The sequence below is a fragment of the Chaetodon trifascialis genome, chromosome 15 (assembly GCF_039877785.1).
Source record: "Chaetodon trifascialis isolate fChaTrf1 chromosome 15, fChaTrf1.hap1, whole genome shotgun sequence".
NCBI lineage: Eukaryota > Metazoa > Chordata > Actinopteri > Chaetodontiformes > Chaetodontidae > Chaetodon > Chaetodon trifascialis.
This window is the reverse complement of record NC_092070.1, coordinates 19,419,876-19,442,811: the sequence shown is the minus strand read 5'-3', so window position 1 is coordinate 19,442,811 and position 22,936 is coordinate 19,419,876. Positions and strand designations below refer to the sequence as shown.

Here is a 22,936-nt window from a genome sequence, read left to right as displayed (position 1 = left end):
GACAAAATATCACGTCAAGGTGGTTGAATAAGCCAGGCACAAAACAAACATTTCATTGGAGTCACTGAAAACACGAACTGTACAAAGTTGCCGCATACGGGACTCTTGGCAAACACGGAAGTGAGTGGCCGTGAATCAACTCGCTTCGCTCAGCTTCTTTGTTGTTGTGGCAGCGAAAGCAGACACCGAGAGGTGGCACTTTAGTCAATGGCTATTGGTTACGTTTTTCTTCTTTCTTGATATTGTTTGACGTTTGGGGTTTAACAAAATGCATTATCGCCAACTATTGGATTACATGACACATCTCCAACCATGACAAAATGTAACCCCCCTCCCTCTCTCATGTATCAAACTCTTTTGCCACTCAGGCTGAAAACTTATGATGGACATAGCAGGAATCCCTTTAGTTACTAATGATGGCAATCTAACACCATGTTCTGCATCTGTGTGTCATTTTCAGTAAAGCCTTCATTTTCACTGGCATTACTATAATTTGGGAAATTCCCTCATTCGCCCCGTTTCACTTAGTCTTAACTTGATTGTATGAATCTGAAAATTGTGCCAAATGGGACAAACAGTGTGCTTGCTCTTTGTAATACTTGCTGGTTGTAACGACTAAATCTTCCCGGTGTGGGATCAATAAAGTCCTATCTTATCTTATTACTCACGACTTGACCTACCCCATAATGGACTCATGAAACCTGACCCACTCATCTGTCTCTTATGATTAATCATCTTAACTCTCTTTGGCGTACTGATTTAAAATACAACTCATTTACTGTTGATTCGGTGTATTTCATGATCATGAAGCATGCTTTTTGGTTCTCCTCCTCATACGGAAAATCCAGGCATGTGATCTTAATTACTGCACGCGCTTGTTATTGACATTACCTCTAATTATCAGTCAATGACGGAGACTGAAACTGATTTAATACTGAAACACAGCGAGTAAATGCTGTCATCCCTCTTCAGGATGACGGCTTTCCCCGTCATGGGAGAATATTCCTCCTGGTTACCTATGGAAGGCAGCAAAGCTGGATGAGTGTAAATGACCGCAAATTGCGCAAGCAGAAGAAGAAGAAGCAGAGGCAGAAGCAGTGGGAGAGGAGGGGGGCAACCGTAACGGAGAGATCGAAGAAGAGAAAGGAAGAGAGTAGAAAATTGCTTTTAATAAAAGTCACAAGTTGTCATGCGTACTTGGCATGACGGAGAGGAAGTGCCCTCATAACAGCTGCCGTCTGCGTCCAAACTGTCCACTGCGCTGCTGGCGCATTAAAGTGTTACTAAACAGTTAGAAAAGTCAACTTTACTGGCGCCACTTTGTTAAGATGGGTCTATGCGAGTTGTTAATGGATCCATACTCTGTACTTCAGCGGCAGTGAATGTGAAATGCACTGCGAGCCAACGCCATGGCAGACAGACGGACTTTCAACGTTGTGATTTTGGGTTTGGGATTTCTCTTCATTTTCACCGCCTTCACCACCTGTGGCAACGTTGAAGTGAGTTCAGCTTTATTTCGGAGTGATTCTCACCCCGTGACTCACTTGAGTCTGCTCTGTTGTCTTTAACAGCTGATTTTCCCCAACAGCCTGGAGGAGAAACCGTCGCGCTGAGATTTTTTATTGTGTAAAAGGGATCGGAACAGATTTCTTGACCCTCAACTTTGTAAAACTCATTAAAAACGTCAGAATAATCCCATGCTGCTCTTCCAACACACCTGGGTGTGCAGTTGGAAGTGTATGCGACACACAAAAGCACACTATTTCTTATGGATTTACAAATATTACATTTGTTTTATAATATATAACATTCATAAAGACGAATGACTAATAGAGATATAAAACCTTTGTATTTTGTTATTAAAAGATGGAATATTAAAAAGTAAAATCCAGCCTCAGATGTCTGATGCGCAGCTGGAAACAGGCTAATCACGGCTGTATGTCAGGCGAAGCTCGTGTTTCTAATTTTCTTCAGTGGGCAGTGAAGTAATCAAACCGGATGAATGAGCCCAGGACCCAACAATGACCAAGTTTGTCTAGTCTAACCCTCACAGAGTTTTTCCCCATCCTGTTTCCAGCAAACTGTGGTGAAAAGTCTGGAGAATGGCACCTTCACTGGCAGCGGGTACCACAGGTGGGTCCTGCAGGTGCACGGCTGTTCATTAAAAAAAGAGAGCATGTTTGAGTGAAAGCAGAATAATAATCCTCTCTGCTTCCCTTACAGCCTTGGAATCATCTACGGGGTCTTCTCCTTCTCCAATTTGCTTGCACCGACAGCCGTTGCAGTAATTGGACCAAAAATTGCTATGTTTTTGAGTGGCCTACTTTACAGGTAAACATTGTCATGGTGATTAAAAACAGGATGTTGCTGAAGCTGAGACGTGTTGCTCGTTATTGTTCTGCATGCTCTCTGTCTAGCGGGTACATCGCTGTGTTCATCGCGCCTTCGACATGGGCCTTCTACCTGACCTCTGTGCTGATCGGCATCGGAGCAGCCAGTGAGTTCGTCTCCCCTGATTTTCACTGTCACAACAGATTGTTTTCCTGTGTTTGCACCAGCGTGCAGATTATAGATAAGGCAGTGATTATTCTCTGCCTCAGAGGGAAGTGATGACAAATTCCCGTCCTTTAAGACAGCTACTCTCCCTTACTTTGTAATGCAGGCCTAGATCCTGCTTATAATGTCAGGAGCGATCCATTATTAATTGTTCTTATTCATTTTTTCATATTTGTTGCATTTACTGTCATTTAAGAGGACATGTCGAGTTTTATCTTGATTACAGTACAAACAGTTACTTTCATTCTGATTTCACCTGTCTGTTATTTTCTCAGCTATCAAAATGGTTATTAATGATAATAATAACTTCCCATCAGTTGACTAACTGGTTAATCAGCTTATCATTTCAGCTCAAACTTCCTGTTTATTGCTGTCGGTTTATTATCAAGAACAGGCAGGTTTGGCACATGCTGAAATACATCCCATTAACAAAAACAGCACACATCAACGTTTGAGCAGGATACAGTGTGTAAACAATAGCCCAAGATGCTGAGGCGCATAAACACTTCGCCTCAGTTCCTGTTGGTTTCTGCAGCCTCGGCTCAGTTCCTGCGCTCAAATCCAAATAGTGTTTAATCATGCATACAGGGATTATCATGACTGGGATGTGTTGATGCGTATAAACAGTATATCCCAAATTAGACCTTAAATAGGTTAGAAGCAGTGTCTGTAAATAGTGTGCAGCACTTTGAGCAGAGATGTTAGTGAAATACTGAGAAAGCAGCCCTCCTTTGGGCTGTTTTTAATGCACATCATTGCAGTGTGGTGAATTTTTATCGTGTCCTGGGCTTCTGTGTGGTTAGATGCATTACTTACAAACACAGAAAGATAATTTTTCACTTCCTGCAGGCAATTAGCTGACTGCTTAATCCCCCCTCACATGACCTCCCTTGCTTTCCTGCAGTGCTCTGGACAGCTCAAGGTCAATTCCTGGTGGAAAACTCAGAGGCTTCCACCATCAACAGGAACACAGGGATGTTCTGGGCTCTCTTACAGTGCAGGTACACAGCTGTTGACACAATTATGTTAAACTCCAGTCAATTCAGCGGTAATAGATGCAGCCCCAGTACCTTTACCTCCACGCATTACTTCATTTAGAATTGCAAAAGGTTTAATTTAAACCACGCTGCATTTTAATATCATACTCTATGAGATTCTCTGTGAAATTATTTAAAAATGGCCTTTAGTGAATGAAATATTATTTTCTAATTTGCTTTCTACCAAGGTTGCTTTTAAAATAGCCCCGAATTGTATTATTTAACACAATTCATCACTGTGTTTTTCATGGTTTTTCCTCCCTTGTGTATGATTCCAGTCGATGTAAGATACAATTACGCCGCGTCATCCAAAATTCTGTCCTGTCTGTATTTTTAGCCTGACAGGATATTACTTTACTCACCTGAAACTACAAATTGTCAATCGCCAAAATCAAAAAACACCGACGCCTCTGGAGTTCTGCAGGGGAGAGTTTTGGCCTTTTCATCTCTTAGATTCGGCCCACTCGTCTTGCACACTGGCTCGGACAACTAATTTGTATTTGTTAAAACATGCAAATGGGTTTAGTATAATAATTACTGTGGCTGTCACCTGTGCCAAAAACTCACAATAGGGCAATGCTAATCAGACGCCGCAGTGGCGATCCCCGCTACAGTAAACTTATGAATCAGTTCCTCGCAGCCTGCAGACACGCGCGGCATGCAGTTTATCTTTTATGAATAACCCCAGTTATCCCTCACTGAGGCTTTGGGATAAACTAATTGCTCATCTACATTTTTTAGTTGAGGTGATGTGTAATTAAAGACAGAAATAGACCGTAGCATTTTATAGCGCTGCACTGTTCACCATGAAAGGAAAATAAATAGCTTTTTAAAAACACTGAAAGGAGCATCCTCTGAGGCAGAAATGCAGATTGCGTTTGGAGAGTTGATCCAAACCCACCGAAAAAGCAGCCCTTCCTGTTTGCTTCTTCTGTCTGTCAAACACGACATTTCAGACAGGCCCGCGCAGCCGGTGTTAGCACACTCACCGTCCTAAGGGGAGCGCTTGATTAAAGGTCAAAGCTTTAAACCCACATGAAACCTGCTGTATGCAGACCTGACTGCTCTGATTAAGACAAACGATGGATCATCTGAGGGGAGCAGAATGTGACTCTTGGTTTGAGTTTTTACAACCTCACACGGGAAAAGATGGCGGACCCCGCCGGTCCTCCCCAGCTGCCTCCTCGCTGGCTGCGCTGGTGTTTCCTTTTTCACAACTTATGTTAGTGTAGTTAATTTTCTACACTACTACGATTGATTATCACGTGAAATGCATTGTGTGTTTGTGTGAAAGTCACCCCTTTGTCTTATCATTTACAGCATGTTGTTTGGCAATCTTTACATTTACTTTGACTGGAATGGAAAAGCAGAGATTTCAGGTGAGGTTTAACTTGTGTAAATACTGTCAGGGCTATAATAGCAAAACTAACATGATGATGAAGGCAAAATATGGAGAGGATTATGGAAGTTATTTGTTATTCTGAAAATGCTCCAGCTTAATGTTGTTAATATATCTTGTGTATTTTAATTAAGCGGTTTATTTTAATCTTCCTCTCTCAGACAGCAGCAGGAAAAACATTTTTCTGTCCCTGTTGGTCGCCTCCATACTCGGCACACTCAGCTTTCTGTTGTTGGGAAACAGCCATCATCATGAAGAGGAGATGCTCTCTGAAGAGGAAGGGCAGTCGCTGCTCTCGACACGTGTGATGTAAGTGAATATCCTTCAGATAATTATGTTTCACCAATGTCTGAACCACCACTGAGAGAGCATACAGAGGGCACGGAATAAAAAGCAGACGGTGCTTTCTGCTGCATGTACAGTACAAATATCTTAGAATGAACACGACAAAAAAACTAAACTGTTAATTTACCTTTCATCCAGTTCGACACGTTAAGCTTCCAACAAAGAAATGACTTTTTGTAATAACCCACGCTGAATTTGCGAGGATTTTCAAGACGACTTAACGCCGCAGTTCTGAGTTTTAAACCACTCTTGTCCTTCACAAAAAATGACACCGGCCATTTTTCTCCAGCTCGCTGCAATTTTGACAGTCAAGCCTAATCATTTTACTTTATACAAGTAGGGTGCAATCAGGCAGATTTGGGCCAGCTGGGACGGAGACTTTGTCTGGGAGAGTGACAGCAGCTAAAGACCCCAAACTCTCCAGGCATGGCCCTCAATTTCACAATTATTCAAGGTTTTACGACTTGAGTCTGGACAAAGCTTGACATGAGATGGAAAATATGAAAAAGGGGCCTCATTTATCAAAGAAACTCACAATCACTTTCAAGTATGACTTAAGCAGAAAAACACTTAGAAGTGGTTATTAATTAAACCTTGCTTTGACGTGGAAATGATTACTAAGCACAGTGTTGCGGTTTGGGCGCATGTGTGTCCAAGCCTGTGCTGAACTTTGCATGAGCTTTATGAGCAATGGGACAGGAATGATCAATTAAAGGTGCGAGGGGTTAGCAGAGCCACAGTCATTATTTTTGGACGCACTGCATCAATTAATCTTTCCAGACTGAATTCTTAAGCAAATTCAACCCCACCCCTTTGTGTCTGTATCTGTGTGTGTGTTTTTGTTCATTTTTAATCCTCGGTTAAAGCTGCAGTAGGTAAGATGGAGAAGAGAGCAGAGTTAGCCTGAAAATTTGAACCGACACAAGTTCGGGTCACTCCCCCTCCCTCTCCGCTGCACTCATGCCCTGCCTCCAAGCCCCTCCTCCCTGCGCCATCTGCGCGGCTGCCGAGACAACCTGTAATGTTAGCCTTAGCATCGGAAACAAGCTAACTCTGCCCAGCCGCTACATTGCAGTCGCTAACACACCGTACGCGCTGCGGGGTGTTGTTGCTGTTGCTACGCCATAGCTTTCACCAGCCTCCTGACGCCGCTCACAGAGCTATGTGACTGAGCGGCAGCCGGCAGCGTGAGCGGAGTGAGGGGGCGGTTTGCAGCGTGTGTGAGTAATGACTGACATGTCAGACACTCCCTCAGACGCTCCTCTGGCTCTGATTGGTTGTTTTGTGTCGGGCACGGTGGGTTCATACAAATCGCAGTAGGAGCAGTAGGTGGGACCAATGGAGCTGTTTTTTTTCACAGATTACATGTTTCATGTACTGCTGTCTGGGCAGAGGGACATTTTTAACAAATATGACAATTACTTTTATACAAGTTACCTACTGCAGCTTTAATTATTTATTTGTTTTTGTCTGTAGGAGCCATGAATGGATTGAGTGTAAATAGATAATTTTGTTATGGTTTATGTATTTGCTATTCTGGTTATTTTTGATTGTTTATTTAATAATTCCGATGATTGTGATAGGTCACATGGATGTGGGCGGTGACATGTTAATACAGGTTAATATAGGCACCTGCTCACCTGTGTGGTTAGAGAGAGAGAGGTTGAGCCGTATTTTTGTTGACCGTTGTTTTGATCGTTGTTTTCTTTGATCACTGTGATCACTTTAGGAGTTGATTATTGTTTTTCGTTTTACATTTTTCCATATCGCAGTGATTTTTTTCCGTTAAGCGCGTCAGACAAAGGAAGGCCCCGGCCTCAGCTTCTCAGCGACTCTTTGTGTTTTGAAGTTGTCCTTTTCGCTCTTTTGTCTCTCCCTTGTCGTTTAAGGTCAGTCCGTTCCTTCTTTTTTCAAAAAATGTTTTTATTGTCAGTTTTCTTAACAACAAACAAACATATACACATATAATAATAAAAAATAAAAAAAATATGAAACTAAAAATAATGAATAAGGAAGGTTTTTACACAGATTGCAACATGCAAGAACAAAATACACACAGAGAGGCGTAACATATCATCAGCTGAATGTCCACTTTCATCAGTTACATCAGTTATGCCCAGACAGATACTTCTTAGGGGGGTTGACTACAGTTTCAAATATTCCAAGATAGGTCTCCACACACCACGAAATTTCTGTAAGTTACCAGATATCTCATACCTCAGTTTTTCAATGTGGAGGACTCCTACCAGCTCCCTCAACCAGGCTTCAAACTTAGGTGGTGAGTCAGACTTCCACACTCTCAAAATACATCTCTTTGCTATGACCATACCATCGGCCACCACTGTGCTAACATTCCAACCCATCTTGTCTAAAGTGTTAGAAATGCCAAGCAAAGCCGTTTCAGGGTCTGGATCCAGATTTACTTTAAGTACATGAGAATACCATCTGAAAATCGAACACCAGAAATCTTGAATCTCAGGGCAAAGCCGAAACTGGTGTGCAAGTGTGCTATCTGATCTCTTACACCTTTCACACAAGGGGGAAGTTTGGGGAAAGATTTTATGCAACTTAACCTTCGAATAATGTAACCTGTGTATAACTTTGAATTGAATCAATTGTAGTCCGTTCCTTCTTAATATCAGCCACAGTTCTGTCTTTCACCTCGATCACTGCAGCAGCGACACACACCTGAGCTGTGTGTTTGGCTTTCTTGGTCAACCCTTTGTCCCAATAATTCATGTTTTCTGGCTTCAGTCTCCTCCACCATCGCCATGATCTCATCCTATAAAAAGTTTGCTTTTCTCTTTTGGTCCACGGCTCTTCCTGACACACCCTCATTTATGCTGGCAGTATATAAGAGGAAATCACAAGGCAGCAGCTGTAAGTTTAAGTTGATATGAGATTTTTAGATCACAGGTGCGAAAGTTATAAATGCAACTCTCAGAACCTGCTTAAGCAAAGGTTTTTACGCTCAGCATCTTTTAGACATTTAACAGCACGCTGTTGGACAGAAATGGACATTTTTATAAATTAAGTTCGAGGATATGTGCAGGACATTTTAACAAAAACAATGATGAGACTGAAAGTAGCTTTTCTCTTTGCCTGTTTCTGTCTTGTTGAAGCAGATTGTGTTTGCAAACTGTTTTCATATCTCCAAGATGGAAGTATTTGATCCTTGCGTATTGGCTGAGTTTGAGTGCGTGCATGATTCCAACAGCACAACAAGGAATCCTATAGGGAGCCATCATTTACTGTGAAAAACAGTTTTCCTGCAGTGTGTTGGGATTTTCAGGAATCCTTTGTGCAGCGAATGTCTCTTTGATTTGGAATCTTCCACCTGTTCTTCCCCTGCAGGAACTTATGTCATTGTTCGTTCACGCATTTCTATTGATTAACTTCAGCTTTGAAGAAGTTAAAATTGATTTCTTCTCTGTTTAGGTATAAGCACAGAGCAAACGCCGCCATGCAGGACGCCAAATCAGAATTCAGTAAGTCTGATGCTTTTGGAGTAACACACAATAGTGTATACTGGATCAGCTGTTAGAGTTAAGTGACACTTGGGATTTGCTCATGTACACTTTTCATCCACGTGCATTGACTGCATTCATCCATACATCCGTATATATATGGACACATAATTAACCGTGTGCAGTAAGAGGACTAATAGTGCGTCCTCAGTCCATATTACATACTCATTCTAATCACTTCCAGTGTGCTTCATGTTGGAATAGTGACAACCCAGACAGCATGCACATTAAATATGATCGATTTTCGAGCGTGCTGTTGATGTACGTTATTCTCCCATGATGCAATGCACAGAGGAAAATGAGGAGCCGCTCTCTGCTGGGAAAAATTCAAGCAAACAGAAGGCAGACAATGACAAAAAATATGTGTAAGATCCTGGAAAAAGACATTTTGATGGTGGTGGAAAGTATGTTGATTGTGATGCTGCTGATGATACTGCAGCTCAAACAATACACCATGACAGTTAGTATGTGGTACTATGGTGTAAGATCAGTATGTAGTAAGTGATCGTATAGAAGTGTGTATTATTTTCCTTTCGTTACAGATTATTTGCTGGTAACCTCTAGTTGTCCACACTTTTCTGCTCAGTCTGAAGGTAGCAGGCAGTCGCAGGCAGTTTTGTTTTTCCTCAGCTTTCATCTGGATAAAACTCTTCTAGCATTACAACATAGTACACAAAAACTGCCTGTGCTAGACTTTTATTTCAGATCATATCTCTGTTTGTCAACAGGAAACTCTGCTGCACTTGCGCCTGCCTTCAGTGCAGCCTGGAGTTGTTTGGATGAGCAGATTGCTCTTTGTCTTGTGTGTATCTTGTGTGCATGTGTACACCTGCCTTAAAGGTATCAGGTTCATCGAAAATGCACACTGATTTATGTCAAGAAAGGGCACCGGGGCATATATAAACAAACCTAGTGAGATTTCTTCCTCTAAAATCTGAATTTCTCTAACTGCCTGAGTGAAATTCTCTCTTGGGGGTTTTTTCCACTTGCATTTAAATGTGGCATTTTGTCTTATTGAGACAGAATATTTTCCCATCTTCTATCTGCATTGAACTCTAGTTGTCAGGGGGTAATGGGGCCTTTGCATTTATATCTGAGCTCGAGCCAGATGTATACAAGTGTATGGAATATAATGTATTTATTAGCAATTCAGATGAGTGCATTATGTATCCTCCTCTTCAGAAACGATCCTGCAACTTCTGAAGGCAAAAACTATACTGCTCCTGAGTCCCTGCATGGCGTACAGCGGTAAGTCGAATGCATTAATGTAATAAGTATCTTTGCCTCCAGTGAAGGCTCGCAGCTACAGCGTGAACTACTTGTTCTCCAGGCCTGGAGCTATCTTTCTACAGCGGAGTTTACGGGACGTGCATTGGAGCAACCGCACAGTTTGGAGAAGCCGCCAAAGGCCTGATTGGGATCTCTGGGATCGTGGTAGGCATTGGAGAAATTGTGGGTAAGTTTGCTCCCCTCCGTCAGTGCCGTTTAGGTGATTTAATGTCGCTGGATTGAATTCATACGTGTGTTCTCGTCAGGTGGAGGCTTGTTTGGATTGTTGTGCAAGAACAATCGCTTCAGACGGACCTCTGTGGTGTTCCTGGGAATGGTTGTCCATTTCGTTGCCTTCTATCTGATCTTCCTCAACATCCCGGATGATGCCCCAGTTGTCTTTAACACCAACACCCAAAAGAAGCCGTATCTCGCTCCAAGGTAGTTCATTTCTCTAGCGGTTTAAGAATAAGAAACACGGGGAAGGCCGGTCACGATTCTGTTTTATTTTAATGAGAAGTGTGTTTTCTCTCTCAGCGTATCCATCGCCCTGCTGTGCAGCTTCTTGCTCGGACTTGGGGACAGCTGTTTCAACACGCAGCTCTACAGCATATTAGGCCGTGTTTATGCTGAACAAAGCACGCCTGCGTTTGCCATCTTTAAATTCATCCAGGTAATCCCGAGTTGCCTATTCTCAGACATTGTTAGCAGGGCTGAGCAAAGCTGGCTTAAAATGTTGTCTTGTCCAGCATGAAATAAATTCACCTGAAGCCCCATTAAAAAGGGAAAGAACCAGACTCACATCCACCACTTAATCTCCCCTTTTCTGTGCTGCAAAATTGGTCTCTAAGAAGTAAACCGTAAGAAATTCTGGTATTTTCTTTAAGTTCAGCTGACATTAAGTTACATTTTAGGTCTGTTGGAGCGAACACATCTACGCTGTCAGTCATTTGTTCTGTTTCCTTTGAGAAAAAATCTGACTCCAAAAGGGAGAAATTGTTATATATTTAGAGTTTTTGTCATGAAACCATGTTAAAATGACCCTCATTCTCATGCTAGCTATAGAAAAACATACTTGTACAGTATGTGTTGCTCTTACAACACAGCGTCAGGGGAGGGGTTTATTGAATGGTTATGACAGTAAACGCACCATTTGGATCTGATTGGCAGTGTTGCATTGAGAGTATAATCTTGCTTCTGCAGTCCAGGTTGCAGCTGTTGTCCACAGTTCCTTCATTACACAACAGGATAAAACCCATTCCCCTTTTGTCAGTCTGTTTTTGCAGCCGTGGCGTTCTTCTACAGCGGCTACGTCCTGCTGATGTGGCAGCTCCTGCTGATGGTCATCCTGGGCTTCACCGGGACGCTCTGCTTCTTCGTGGTGGAGAGGATGCAGAACTTCTCTGTAGATTTGCAGGAATATTAGAAAGAAGACACTTCTGCATCTGCATTGTGTTGTTAGACAGAGTGGGACACGAGGGTGTCAGAAGAATCCTCTTTTATCTCATTTAAAACTCTTGTGTTAGTATATTGCACTGGAGTTCATAGACATTTGGACAACATTCACATTCAGGACTGCTGCCGCGACTGACACCGATGTGCCTTCAGAGAACTTTTGATTAGTTATCAACCAGCCTTAACTGTCCCTTCCGTTGTAATTACCAGGCACTCACAGTGTCATCCTTAATGATTGTCTCACTGCACCGTCGCACTGTTGGTCTTACCGTAGGATTTCAAAAATAACCACTCACCTCATCTCGTACTTATCTGCGTTTGCTTCCAGCTCAGGTTTGTTCATAAAGACAAATGTTTATCATCGTATTGTTGGAAATATTTGATTGAAAGCTGTAACCTTGTAACTTTTATAGCTGTTCATAGTTTGTCATTGATTGGCAGCTTGATAAAAGTAGATGAGACAAAATAATGCAATATTGTTCTTGTTAACTAATTAATGCCTGACAATCACTGTTTTTAACTTTTTTTGTACATTTTGCATGTTGTCAGTGTTTTTCTGTAATTCTGTGGATCTTTGATGAATAAAGTTTTATGCATTTTACTTTTATTTAGCATTTTTGGAACAAACAAGCAGTTCAGATGGTGTAGATGTGAAAGACTCAAAGCAACTGAAAACACCTGATGTAAAAGGTTCAAGCCAAAGATAATGTAGAGGAATATTTACTGAAGTCACGCGTAGTGATTATGTTGCTTAGGACCTGTAAATCAGTTAAGGGCCCTACTTTAAGCAGGCTGACTGAATTATCTGGATAACTTTACTGAGAAAAATCTGGAAGTGTTCTTTGTCTTTTTATTTAGATTAGTCTGTGTTTCACTTTAACTTGATTTACCCACCACAAGGCATCCGATGCACATCCAGGAGTCACTTTATTGTAACACAAAACAAGATAAATCTCCTGGATTTAATCCTGATTTGCCAGATTTATTTGAAAATCCATGAGGCCATTAATCAAAAGAACAGCAGGGGGAGAGGGTCTGGATGGAGGAGAAAGGGTTATAGGCCCAGAGGTCCCACATTACTTCACTGGTAATTGAGTATTGATTACATTATAATGAGAGTAAGCAGTTTTGTGTGATCTTAAGTCAATTGTGCCACTTACTTGACAACAACAAAGCACTGATGGGCTAAGTGAAGTCTACGGCATTTACTCACTAAATTAAATTCTGGCAGGGTTCATATTATCGGTCTGGAGAGATAACCTTGTAAGGAAAGTAACTTCGTTTGGATAAGTCTATTACCTGAACACCGGCATGTCTAATGCAGCAGCCATTAGTTATTTGGCAGTGTTTCTCAATTGAAAATCAGAATAAATAAGTAGAATCTTTACACATTTTATCTTCGGCGCCATGAAGGATGCTGAGATAAGTACATCTATGAGTTATTCATCATTTCATGTGTGTTAATGAGCATAAATTTATCACCTTTACAAGCACTTCAAGAAAAGTGATTCCAAGTTCAGCCAGTTGCTCGAGTTGGTTTTAACCCTTTTCTCATCTTTTAGCCTGTAATTTCCTTCTTCACACTCAAACCTCTTCAAAACCGGGGAAAACAGCAAATTTAATTCTATTTTCTCGAGCTGCTGTGTTTACTAAAATGTTCCCAAACATCTCTTCACCTTCTCCTCTGAAGCCTTCTGCCTTGTGCAGCCTTGATTTCCCAGAGCACTACTTTAGCTGACTGCGAATGTGGTTGAAGAGCAGATCAAATGTGTACATCAGCGCTCATCTTCTCCATTTTGCCACATCCTCACATAATTCACGCCCCTAATTGGAGAGCTTGATAGACACGGACTTACGGGATGCACGGCTGGGGCTTGTCAGAGGCCTGATATCCGAAATTAAGTGTTGCTGTCTTTGTAGTCAGGTGTTGTGTTTTTGGTGCTCAACAAGAGTTGTACTGTCAGGGTACTTAACCAATGAGACAGTTTTAATTTGAAAGTCTGTCTGTGCCCAGGGGATTAATTCATTTCATTTATTAATTTTCACCGGTGACCTGCTTGATTGCCTCACTGTCAGTTAAACCAGAAACCCGTGTTTAGCACCACATTTTTGTACCTGTGGCTCACTCGCTTATTAAATTTGAAGACTTGCCTCATTTCCATGAATTATGGAAATCACACATCTGAGGATTTTTGTAGGAATAAGGTTGAGAACACAATTAAATAAGCCAATTTGAAAAGAGAAACATATCCTATCAAATTAGATGACTAACAACCCTCCCTAAATTATACGCAGGATGAAATGAGCACAAACAGTTTAACTGCTCATTTGTTTGTTCTTTTTTTCCTGCCGGTAGCTTTGCACACAATAGGCGGCGTCGCAATCATCAGCAGCACAATTAAACTAATCATTCGCCAGTGTGTTCATTGTTCATGGATCAAAGGTTTGTGTGATCAGTGGGTGTCCTAAGATTTCTGAGAATTAGCCTTGCATTAGTTCAAAACTCCGGATTGATTTCCCTCCACAGCAGCAGAGAACAAGCCAAATCTTACTCCACAAAAATAAACTTTTTTTTTTATTCTGGATCTACAGTCATGACCACCAGAAGCTGACAGAGAAGCTGAGCTCTAGGGATCGGACGTAATGCCAGTGTCGGACAGGGATGAACAGCACTTCTCCTGGCTGTAACACACATTCGAGATACGGAGCCTCGGCAAACTGCGGGAATCGCTCCGTGTCTGGATTCTCCACCTCCACCTGCATGGAAGGAGTCAGAAATTGGAAATGCTGCATAAATTTGCAGGCTCAACATGTGCTATCTCTGCGGACTGTCAATCCCACCTGACTGGTATTGTGAAGGAGCTGGGATTGATGAGGGTACAGCTTGTCTGCGTCCTCCGGGGAATATAGGCGGATGTATTTGCTTCCCACCACCTGATGGGAAATCCCATGTGGTAAACAAACTGCGATCACGTGACAGATCTCTGACACTAACTGGATTCATAAATCAGTGATATTGTCACCTGAGCCAGGAAGTTCTGCTGAGGGTCTTGGTGAAGTGGAGACACTGTACCTCCGGGCCCAAACCACGCGTTCACAGTAATGTTGTCTTCGTCTCCTTCGCCGAGGCAGCAATAATCAGGGAGGCGGATGTCGTCCTTCAGCTCTGGTATCTAAAGCAACATCGATGAGGCATTTAAGACTCATTCCACTGACTAAATAATGTTGTGCTGTTTCTCTAAATATGCATGGCTCCAGGGACTTCAATGCTGGTCTGTCAGCCTGTCTACTTCTTTGGTCCAGACCGAAAAATTTCAACAACTTTTGGATTTACTGTCCTGAAATCTGCTGCAGATATTCATGGTCCCCAGAGGATGACGCTTACTGACTTCAGTGATCCCGACTTTCCATCTACTGCTGCCATATGGTTGGTTTTTGGTTTTAAGTTAGCAATTCCAACAACTTAACATGAAACCTTTCATCATCAAAATTTAACAGCATTCCCATCAGCCCTAGCTGCACTTTGCGGTCCATGCTAATTAGCTAATATTAGCATGCTAACACTCTCAGACAGTGAACATCATATCTGCAAAGCATGAGCATGTTAGCATTGTCCCTGTGAGCATGTTAGATGATATTAGCAATTAGCTCAAATCCCTGCTGTGCCTGAGGAGCCTCAGAGAGCACAGCTAGCCTGGCTGTAGACTCTGAATTATTCATTCATTGCAGGCTTAAATCATACACTTACATATGCTAAGTGCTGTCCTGTTTATAATGTGTTCATCCTCAGATCTTTTACTGTAACTGCAATCGGGGTTTTCTCTTCCAGCACTGACTCAGATCAGCTGATCTGCTGATACTCAACACCAGCGCTTTCTTTTTCCCAGATTTGAAATTTGTGTTCCTGACTGACTGGAACTCCTCGTGATTATTTTCACGTGAGGTAACATGAAGCCGGACGTTGCTGTCGCTGAAATAATAATAAGAGGTGTAATAAGAGAGCGCCCAGACTCCAGCATTTGGCTTTTATGTGTCATTAGATACGTACTTCACAGCCTCACTTCTATGCACAAAACATTCCTTTAGTCAGTTATTCCTGTAAATTATAAGAAATCAAATAATTATTCATAGTAAATGTAATTAAGTAATTAAGATGTGTTAATATCTAAATGAAAATTTTATCGTTTTTTTCCAGGTTATAACACGACATTGTAAAATCTGTTCGTAGACACGGCACATATAAATAAACAGCTGGTTACAGGCGATTCCTGCAGGATGAGGATGTAGTGATTACTCCTCGTTTGGCCTCATTCCGATTTATCAAACCGCCCCATATACCCAACTTTTAGCCTGACAAGGTGCCCTTTCTGTAAAGTTCAGTCCAGACAATCTATTGATTTGTACGGTAAAATTAGGACTAAAAAGCCAATACTGCTCAAAGCAAGAAGTGAGGACGAAGGCTGCTCAAAAAAAGGATCATTTTCTTCTTCAGTGCTGAAAAATTCAAGCTGATTAATAAATTAGCAAACTGACAGAATTATTAGTTTCATAATTTCCAAGGATATTCCAGCACCATACCTGGTCAAAAAGCTGGTGCTGAGCGAGGTAACCCAGAGCTTTTCCTCCACGCTGGGTCGTTTTGATCCGCAGAGCAAATCCAAGTCAAAACACCGTGTTAGAAACCACATGGAGGTGTTTCATCTGTTCACGCTAACAATGCAGGAGACCTGACGAGGATGCGCTTACTTTATTCAAAATGTACCGATCAATGAATTCATTGACCGTGAGCAGCGTTTGTGACCATTCCTCGTCTGTGTACCTGGATCCCACCTCAACAGGAACGGTCCGGCAACCGGCGACAGATCTCAAGTATTCTATGCTTTGCAGGCGGGAGACAATGAACAAATTATTAAACATTGCTGTGATGCTTCAGCGTCATTTATAAGGAAAAGGAATCTGGAAGTTCAGGTGCTGCACAAAAATACATCAAGTGTGCACTTCTGAGTGTCCTCCTCCACCATCAGCGCTGAGAGTCAGATGCCAGGAGCCGTGTGTCAGATGTCAGAGTGAATAGTCAGCTGTCAGCAGTCGGCAGCGAGAGGGAGGACAGTGAAGGATATTCTTAAATAGAGAGGCAGTTATATCAGACTGTGGTGTCAGGAATCGGGGATGCTGTGACGAGTAAACCAACCTAAGCTCACTTTATACTGTTCCCACATCATAAGACTGAAACCAACAGCGATGGCTTAACATGCATGCTGCCTGGTGTTCAAGTGATGTGAATCTTCTGTTGCATTCTGCAGGTTTCCTGGCCTCTCAGTTAGATAAGTGCCCTCAGCTGGCGTCACAAGCGTGAATCAGCCTGATTACACGGCTGGACTGAACATAAGTAGGGTTGTCGTGTTTAACCATTATGCAGGACCACTGTTGCACATGCTAATGCTAACACGTGAAGCCAGTGCTTATGGACAGAAGAGATTTCCACATTATAATTTACTTTAAGTCACAATGATTTAAAGTAATCAAACCTCTGGTAGAGAGACTGAATGAGTTTCACATACTAATAATGACAAATGGGTTGACAATAGGTAAAACAGCTGACTTGGTGAATGCATCTGGATACTGTTGGATGATAGCGAGCCAACAGCGCTCTTTAAACGAGCAAGAACGCGGTAAAAAAAGCAAACCTCCAGGGGTGTTGGTTGAGGGCAGGCCAGTGGTCAATGATGCCTTCTAAAATCACTGGTTTGAGGGGGAGCAGGTAGTTTGTGCTGAAGCTCTCCAGTGAAGGACACTTCATCCTGGGAACTGCCAGCTCTTCTTTGATCACAGGAACACGTGGGCAGTCCATCTTTATTCTCTGTTAATGACGCCAGAACAACAAGAGTCCGTCAAGTCTTTCGATCAGCTCTGAAATCAAGAGCTTGAAGGCAAAAATAAAGCGACTAAAGAGTGATGACGTTCCTCCACAGCAGCGGCGAAATGATTACCTAATCAATCAATAAATCGAATGGCAGGAAAAGTTATCTGCGGCTGTTTTGTCACCTCGGTCCAGACCTTTGAATCTGCCCACTCTGCCCAAACGAAAAAGCGGTTTCTCAGACGATCCAATGAGCGCAGCGAGGGACTAACGATTAGCCAATCAGCACCATGGGCTGGACTAAGTCACTGTCATGCTGGTGTCAAGCTCTGCGCCAGAACCAAGGAGGAGTCATAACAAGTGTTGACGCTGCTATTGAGGCTGCTCTTTGCCAACCATTGTGTTGGCATTGCTCTGTATCGGTATCAGCTTTTAATGGTGCTACATTCAGGCAGATACATGGGTCTCTGGTGATTGGTGAGCGAAACCACTGCCAAGGAAATCAGTTAGAATGGGCGCAATGTCAGACTGAAGTAACTGATAAGCCAAGAAAATAACTGGCAGATTAAAAGACAGAGAAAACAGACTAGCTATGATCGTATTGAAGGCTTTCTTTAAGTTTGAGCTTTTTATAAAGGCAAAGAGAAAAAATGGATGTAATTCAGAAAAATCCCGCTAACCTCATGCTAAACTTTTCATCTCAACTTTGATGGCATCTAAACACAGCGATCTGACCTTTCAGCGTTTGCTGCGTTTTATCTTCTCGGACATCTGATGGACCTTGAACCATCAAGAATCTTGAAAAGAAAGCTGCTCCCCTAAAACTGCAGTATGGGAATTTTATTTTTGGAACTTTGACTAAAGAAAGTGCTTCAGATATTTGTTTCAAGCCTCAGAGGAAACATGTTAGAGAAGTTGCATTACACTAAAATCTTACCGAAGCATCACATTACTGTTCCCCACTGATGCAACTAACAGCTTATGATAAACTAAAGTGACACTGACCTTGACTTCAGCATGTTCACTTTCATCTTCCTCTTTAGCAGATTTCCTGACTTCACTCTGCAGAATCCCAACAATAACCTGCAGTATGTTATCCAAGATGGCTGCACCCATGAGTAAACCCATGTCGCAGATCCTTACAGCCTGCTGGACCTCTTCTGCTGACGGATCTTCACGACACAGAGCGGCCACTTTGAACAGGCAGCCATACGAATAAACACGTCTCCATTCTTTGTCCACGTGGCGCCAGGTCCCCGTGTTGAGTTTCTCCCACGAAAAGTCCAAAATGATCTGAGCATCAAGCATTCGGCTGGAACTGGCGGCGTCGCTGTACAGCTGCTGCCTGCAGCGTTTAAGCGTTTCCACCACACTTGACTCCACTTTGTCACTGAAGTGCAGCGGGAACTGTTCCTCGTTAACTGGCAGAACAGCAGAGATCTTTGACCACAGCGTGGCCATTGATGAGGAGGTCTTTCTGCTGAGGGACAGACAGTGAGGGTGAGTTAGGATAGCACATGTGTGGAGATGAACGACTTCCACAGTCCATTGTGATTTTTGGAGGCAAAGGTTGTCATTTCATCTTGCTCTTGCCTACTCATATACTTCCTGTGGCTGCAGTGAAACAGATGTAAGCCCCTAATCTCCAAACTGGCAACCACAAAACGCAGGTGAGGACATCACGAGCCAGAAACGTGCTTGACACCTGCACACTGATGACACTCTGAAACCACCGACATGTGACTCCATCCATGTTTGGATGCTTTAGGTGGACAATGCCAAAATTACGAGGCAGCCAACTTTGAGCACCTGGTCCATTTGAGCACAGAAACGCGGACTCGTGAACTTTGAGGCAGACTTCACAGAAATGATCCGAGTGGCTGCATTTAATAAGCCACAGGCCTGAGGTCATCAGCAGTGTCAGGAGGCTGCAGTGCCCTCCAGCAGCACTCCCACCAGCCTGATGCTCTGCTCAGTGTCTTCAGCCGGAAACATTTACGTTACCCTTGACTTCATGCATATTTTGCAAAAACAACAAAACAAGCAGAAAGTCCAATTGTTCAGGATGGTTGGGCAATTACGGTGTCAAATTTTATTACGGGAGTCATTAAGGAAGATGAACCTTCGCTGAGAGTGCACCTCATCCCTTTTCAAATTCAGGGCAGGGAGAAAGGTAGTGATGTTTTCTTAAAAGCCTCGGAAATTGGACTCTAATGCTACTTTTATACAACCATGTATCCACTCTATGCTCATGCTTAACCCATAATTTTACAAAAAAAACCATAAGAGACGCACTTAAGGACCTGATGTCAGCTTTGACGCTGGGTCATAATAACTTTAATAACAGCTATATTTAAACCCGCAAATGCAAGTTACATGTGAAGTTTAGCTAGAAATATATTTAGTTTGATTGTGAATACTTAAGCTAATACAAGAAATTAAATTACTGTTTATATTCAGGTACAGCACGCGGAGACGTCAATGACCACAGCTCGATAACACGAGAAGCACTTTGACTGGTGCATTCAGGGGAAACACTCTGCTCAGAAATATGAACTCTCTTTGCTACGTTTAATGAAAAACGTATAAAAATATGGTAAATAAAGCAACAAGTGTCATATTTGGCTTGATTTGTGTTGTAAAGTAAGCTAATATTTACCCACACGAACAAATCCAATAAAGCGATATAATATCAAACACTGCGAGCTAAAGCTGAACTCAGTACGTTGTATTTACCTGTTATTAGGACATTTACACCATTAAACCAATTTTATCTTTGAATTACGACATTATAACAGTACCGGCGCTTCAACGGCTCTACTCACAGCGCGTGGGACGACAAAAACACACCGGGGGGAAACGCAGACAATAGAAAACATGAGTTCCATGTTACGTTCAAGGTGTCCAAGCAGAAAAGAAAAACTTCCCGAAATGATGTAAAAATACGTAAATTCACCATTATTATAATTTAAGCCATTTTAACGCTTCGAAATTTAACGTTTAATTTATTTATACTCTGATCTTTTATCTGCATTCACTCTGTGCTCCTGTAGGGGGTAGTAACATCTGTACATCCCCTAGTCTGTAAAATGCATTATCAGACACAATATTCTGTGGAGCCACTGACATGAACACTGAAATGAATGGCACATTGTGAAGTGACTGGGCTGTACACACACCATAGACACTGCACACACACCACACCTGTTGGTCAAATGTTGCCACTCTCCTACTGTGCATACACCCAGTGTCCACAACCTCTTAGCCTTGCAGCTGCATAAAAAACATGTTGTTCTGTCATCTGAGCTCTTCCTTTTTTTGAGATTATCAACCAGCTGTAATAAAGCTCAGTCAATTAGAATAAAACAGTGCTCCTTTGGCAGCACAGCCTGATTGAGGCTACATACAGAGAGATGTTAGATACTCTCAGCAGGTAGACAACATCCAGTCATTATGTGGTATTGAAGCAACAATTTCTTCCATTATAATAAATTACGGTGCAATTGTTACACAAACATTTGTTTTTTTTTCCCCTCTTTTCGTCGCACCTGCTATTCAGAATGTTTTATGTAAATACAGATATTCCTAGAAGGCTGATTGATATGTATCTACTCATGCAATGCTAAAACAGTTATTGGGTTTGTCTTTTCGATGTTACACAGAGATATTTGAGGGGGGGCTAGGGGGTGAAGCCTGAACAAACATGATAGGAAACCTTCAGCAGGGAAGTCTAGAATCTATAAACGCACGACACTATTATCAAATGTCAAACACTCTATGAAATTCAAATAAACTCAGTGCAAACCGCGGAGCTGTTCCTGTATGTAAAGCAGATGGAAACAAGAGAGACTAGCCTGCCTTTCCAAGAATCACAGGGGATTTTAAAATGTTTCATGCATTTCTGTTCACTCTCATTGTGCAAACAGCAGAATTCTCGTGGCTCTATCTATTGTTCACTTACTTGCATGGAGGTGAGGAATTACTGCAGAGGCCAAAACTGCACTGTGCTGTTTTTCTTCTCTTTTAAGATCTTGCTTTTGTTTTTGGAATTAAAGAAGGAAAAAAAGTCAATTACAAATTTCATGTCAAAGAATAAAGGAACGGATGGAGAGCGGCCAAAACTTTGAGAGTGCTTGAAACTAATTGTGCATAACATCAAATAAAAGATCAATAGCGATCAGTTACAAAAAAAATTGGGGCCAAAAATATCCATGCTAACCTGCATTACAGCCAGAAAAGCCACTGGGTAACAAAAATCCCTGTGTAAGATACAGGGACCTGGCCTCAGCTGGTCAAACTCACTGTGTTCATTATTGTATGGGATGCTGTCAGAGGCAAACTTCACACCATGAAGTGAATGCTTTGTTTGTGTCCGTCTGCTTGTGTTAGCGGTGGGGGTGGTCCCAGCAGGAGAGGCCGATGTATTATTCAGATGTGTCGGACTCTGTGGTTGTAAGACGGTGTGGGGATACACTGAAGGTCAGAGGCCCGGCAATGTTATTCCTGACTTCCTGACAGCGCTGACTTCATGCGCAGGCCGTCCTCCCAAATCTCCATCGGCAGGGGTCAGTGACCTTTCTCCGGTCTATGTGGAAGGGGAGGGCGATCGCTCCGTCCGTTCCTCCCAGGGCCTCGTTAGCTGGTGTCGCTCTGAAGATACTGAATCATATAATTTTAGGATTCTTACAAGAGAATGAATAAGTCTAATCTTGCATCTTCACCAATTACATTGTTTGTAAATCAAAGGATTTCGGAGAGCTGAGAAATTAATTACTTTCCTAAACGCTTCAATCTGTTCTCACCAGCTTAGATTAAATTTGTGTTTTGGGTTACTTTCGTTTATTTGCTGTTTTGCTGAGAGTTAGATGAGATTGAGGTCAAAATGAAGCTGGAGCCAGGACATGGTTAGCTTTGCTTAGCATTGCCTAAATACTGAAAGCAGGGGGAAACAGCTAGCCTGGCTCTGTCACTAGCTAACAAAACCCACCTACCAGCACCCCTAAAGTTCACTAATTAACGCACTTTAAGTTATTTAAAGGTCAGTGAAATGAAACAAAACACTGCTCCTGGACCCTTAACGTCATCATAAATGTGTCCAAGGTGTGTGTTGATATTTTAGAAGTAATTTACATCTTTCCTACGGTATCATGTGACACTATTGCAATGCAATGTTAGGAAGTCAATCCTAATGTCAGCTGTTGTCAACCGGTAGGGAATGGGTCATCAAATATGTTGTGTATCTAGAAATATGGCTACATATCCATTGGCGATGAAATGCGATTTGTCAGATCCCCTTCTTTCATGACTTGCATGATTGGATATTATCCTTTTGTTAACAACATTTGAGTTTCCCACCCTAAGCTTGACGCCATGTAAATGTGGTTTCTGGCAGCCACTGAATGGATCTTTGTGTGTCTGCTGATGGTGTTTTGCTGTTTTCAAGGTCAAAAATGAACTTTCAATCTCAGTGCTGCATGCTTGGTTTGTT

At 42.2% G+C, this 22,936-nt stretch overlaps 2 protein-coding genes across 3 annotated transcripts; one reads left to right on the top strand and one right to left on the bottom strand.

The window, feature by feature from the left end:
- The first annotated feature begins 1,088 nt into the window (after positions 1-1,088).
- LOC139344116 (UNC93-like protein MFSD11) lies at positions 1,089-12,189 on the top strand. Its single transcript, XM_070982059.1, has 13 exons — positions 1,089-1,499; positions 2,078-2,133; positions 2,224-2,331; positions 2,418-2,497; positions 3,461-3,557; positions 4,914-4,972; positions 5,154-5,301; positions 8,776-8,825; positions 10,047-10,112; positions 10,195-10,320; positions 10,400-10,574; positions 10,671-10,806; positions 11,407-12,189. Exons 1-13 carry the CDS (start codon positions 1,410-1,412, stop codon positions 11,557-11,559), a joined length of 1,344 nt encoding a protein of 447 aa, XP_070838160.1. The 5' UTR covers positions 1,089-1,409; the 3' UTR covers positions 11,560-12,189.
- Positions 12,190-13,160: 971 nt separating this feature from the next.
- Positions 13,161-20,296, bottom strand: kdm8 (lysine (K)-specific demethylase 8). 2 transcript variants are annotated; one of them, XM_070980524.1, is made up of 8 exons: positions 20,185-20,296; positions 18,454-18,928; positions 17,276-17,448; positions 16,335-16,467; positions 16,167-16,217; positions 14,612-14,761; positions 14,430-14,522; positions 13,161-14,345 (listed from the first exon to the last, which is right to left on the bottom strand). In XM_070980524.1, exons 2-8 carry the CDS (start codon positions 18,907-18,909, stop codon positions 14,181-14,183), a joined length of 1,221 nt encoding a protein of 406 aa, XP_070836625.1. In that variant the 5' UTR covers positions 18,910-18,928; positions 20,185-20,296; the 3' UTR covers positions 13,161-14,180. The 2 variants fall into 2 exon arrangements, with proteins under 2 accessions (XP_070836625.1, XP_070836626.1); XM_070980525.1 differs by having other exon boundaries at positions 18,454-18,925; positions 20,185-20,274.
- Positions 20,297-22,936: the final 2,640 nt, after the last annotated feature.

Bases quoted from the DNA above. Each gene is read 5' to 3' on its own strand.
- LOC139344116 (XM_070982059.1), top strand. From the start codon at position 1,410: ATGGCAGACAGACGGACTTTCAACGTTGTGATTTTGGGTTTGGGATTT. The intron at 2,332-2,417 runs GTAAACATTGTC...CTCTCTGTCTAG, and splicing joins TTGAGTGGCCTACTTTACAG to CGGGTACATCGCTGTGTTCA. The intron at 10,321-10,399 runs GTAAGTTTGCTC...TGTTCTCGTCAG, and splicing joins AGGCATTGGAGAAATTGTGG to GTGGAGGCTTGTTTGGATTG.
- kdm8 (XM_070980524.1), bottom strand. From the start codon at position 18,909: ATGGCCACGCTGTGGTCAAAGATCTCTGCTGTTCTGCCAGTTAACGAG. The intron at 17,449-18,453 runs GTCAGTGTCACT...CGTCATTAACAG, and splicing joins GTGAACATGCTGAAGTCAAG to AGAATAAAGATGGACTGCCC. The intron at 14,523-14,611 runs GTGACAATATCA...ATTTCCCATCAG, and splicing joins AGCAGAACTTCCTGGCTCAG to GTGGTGGGAAGCAAATACAT.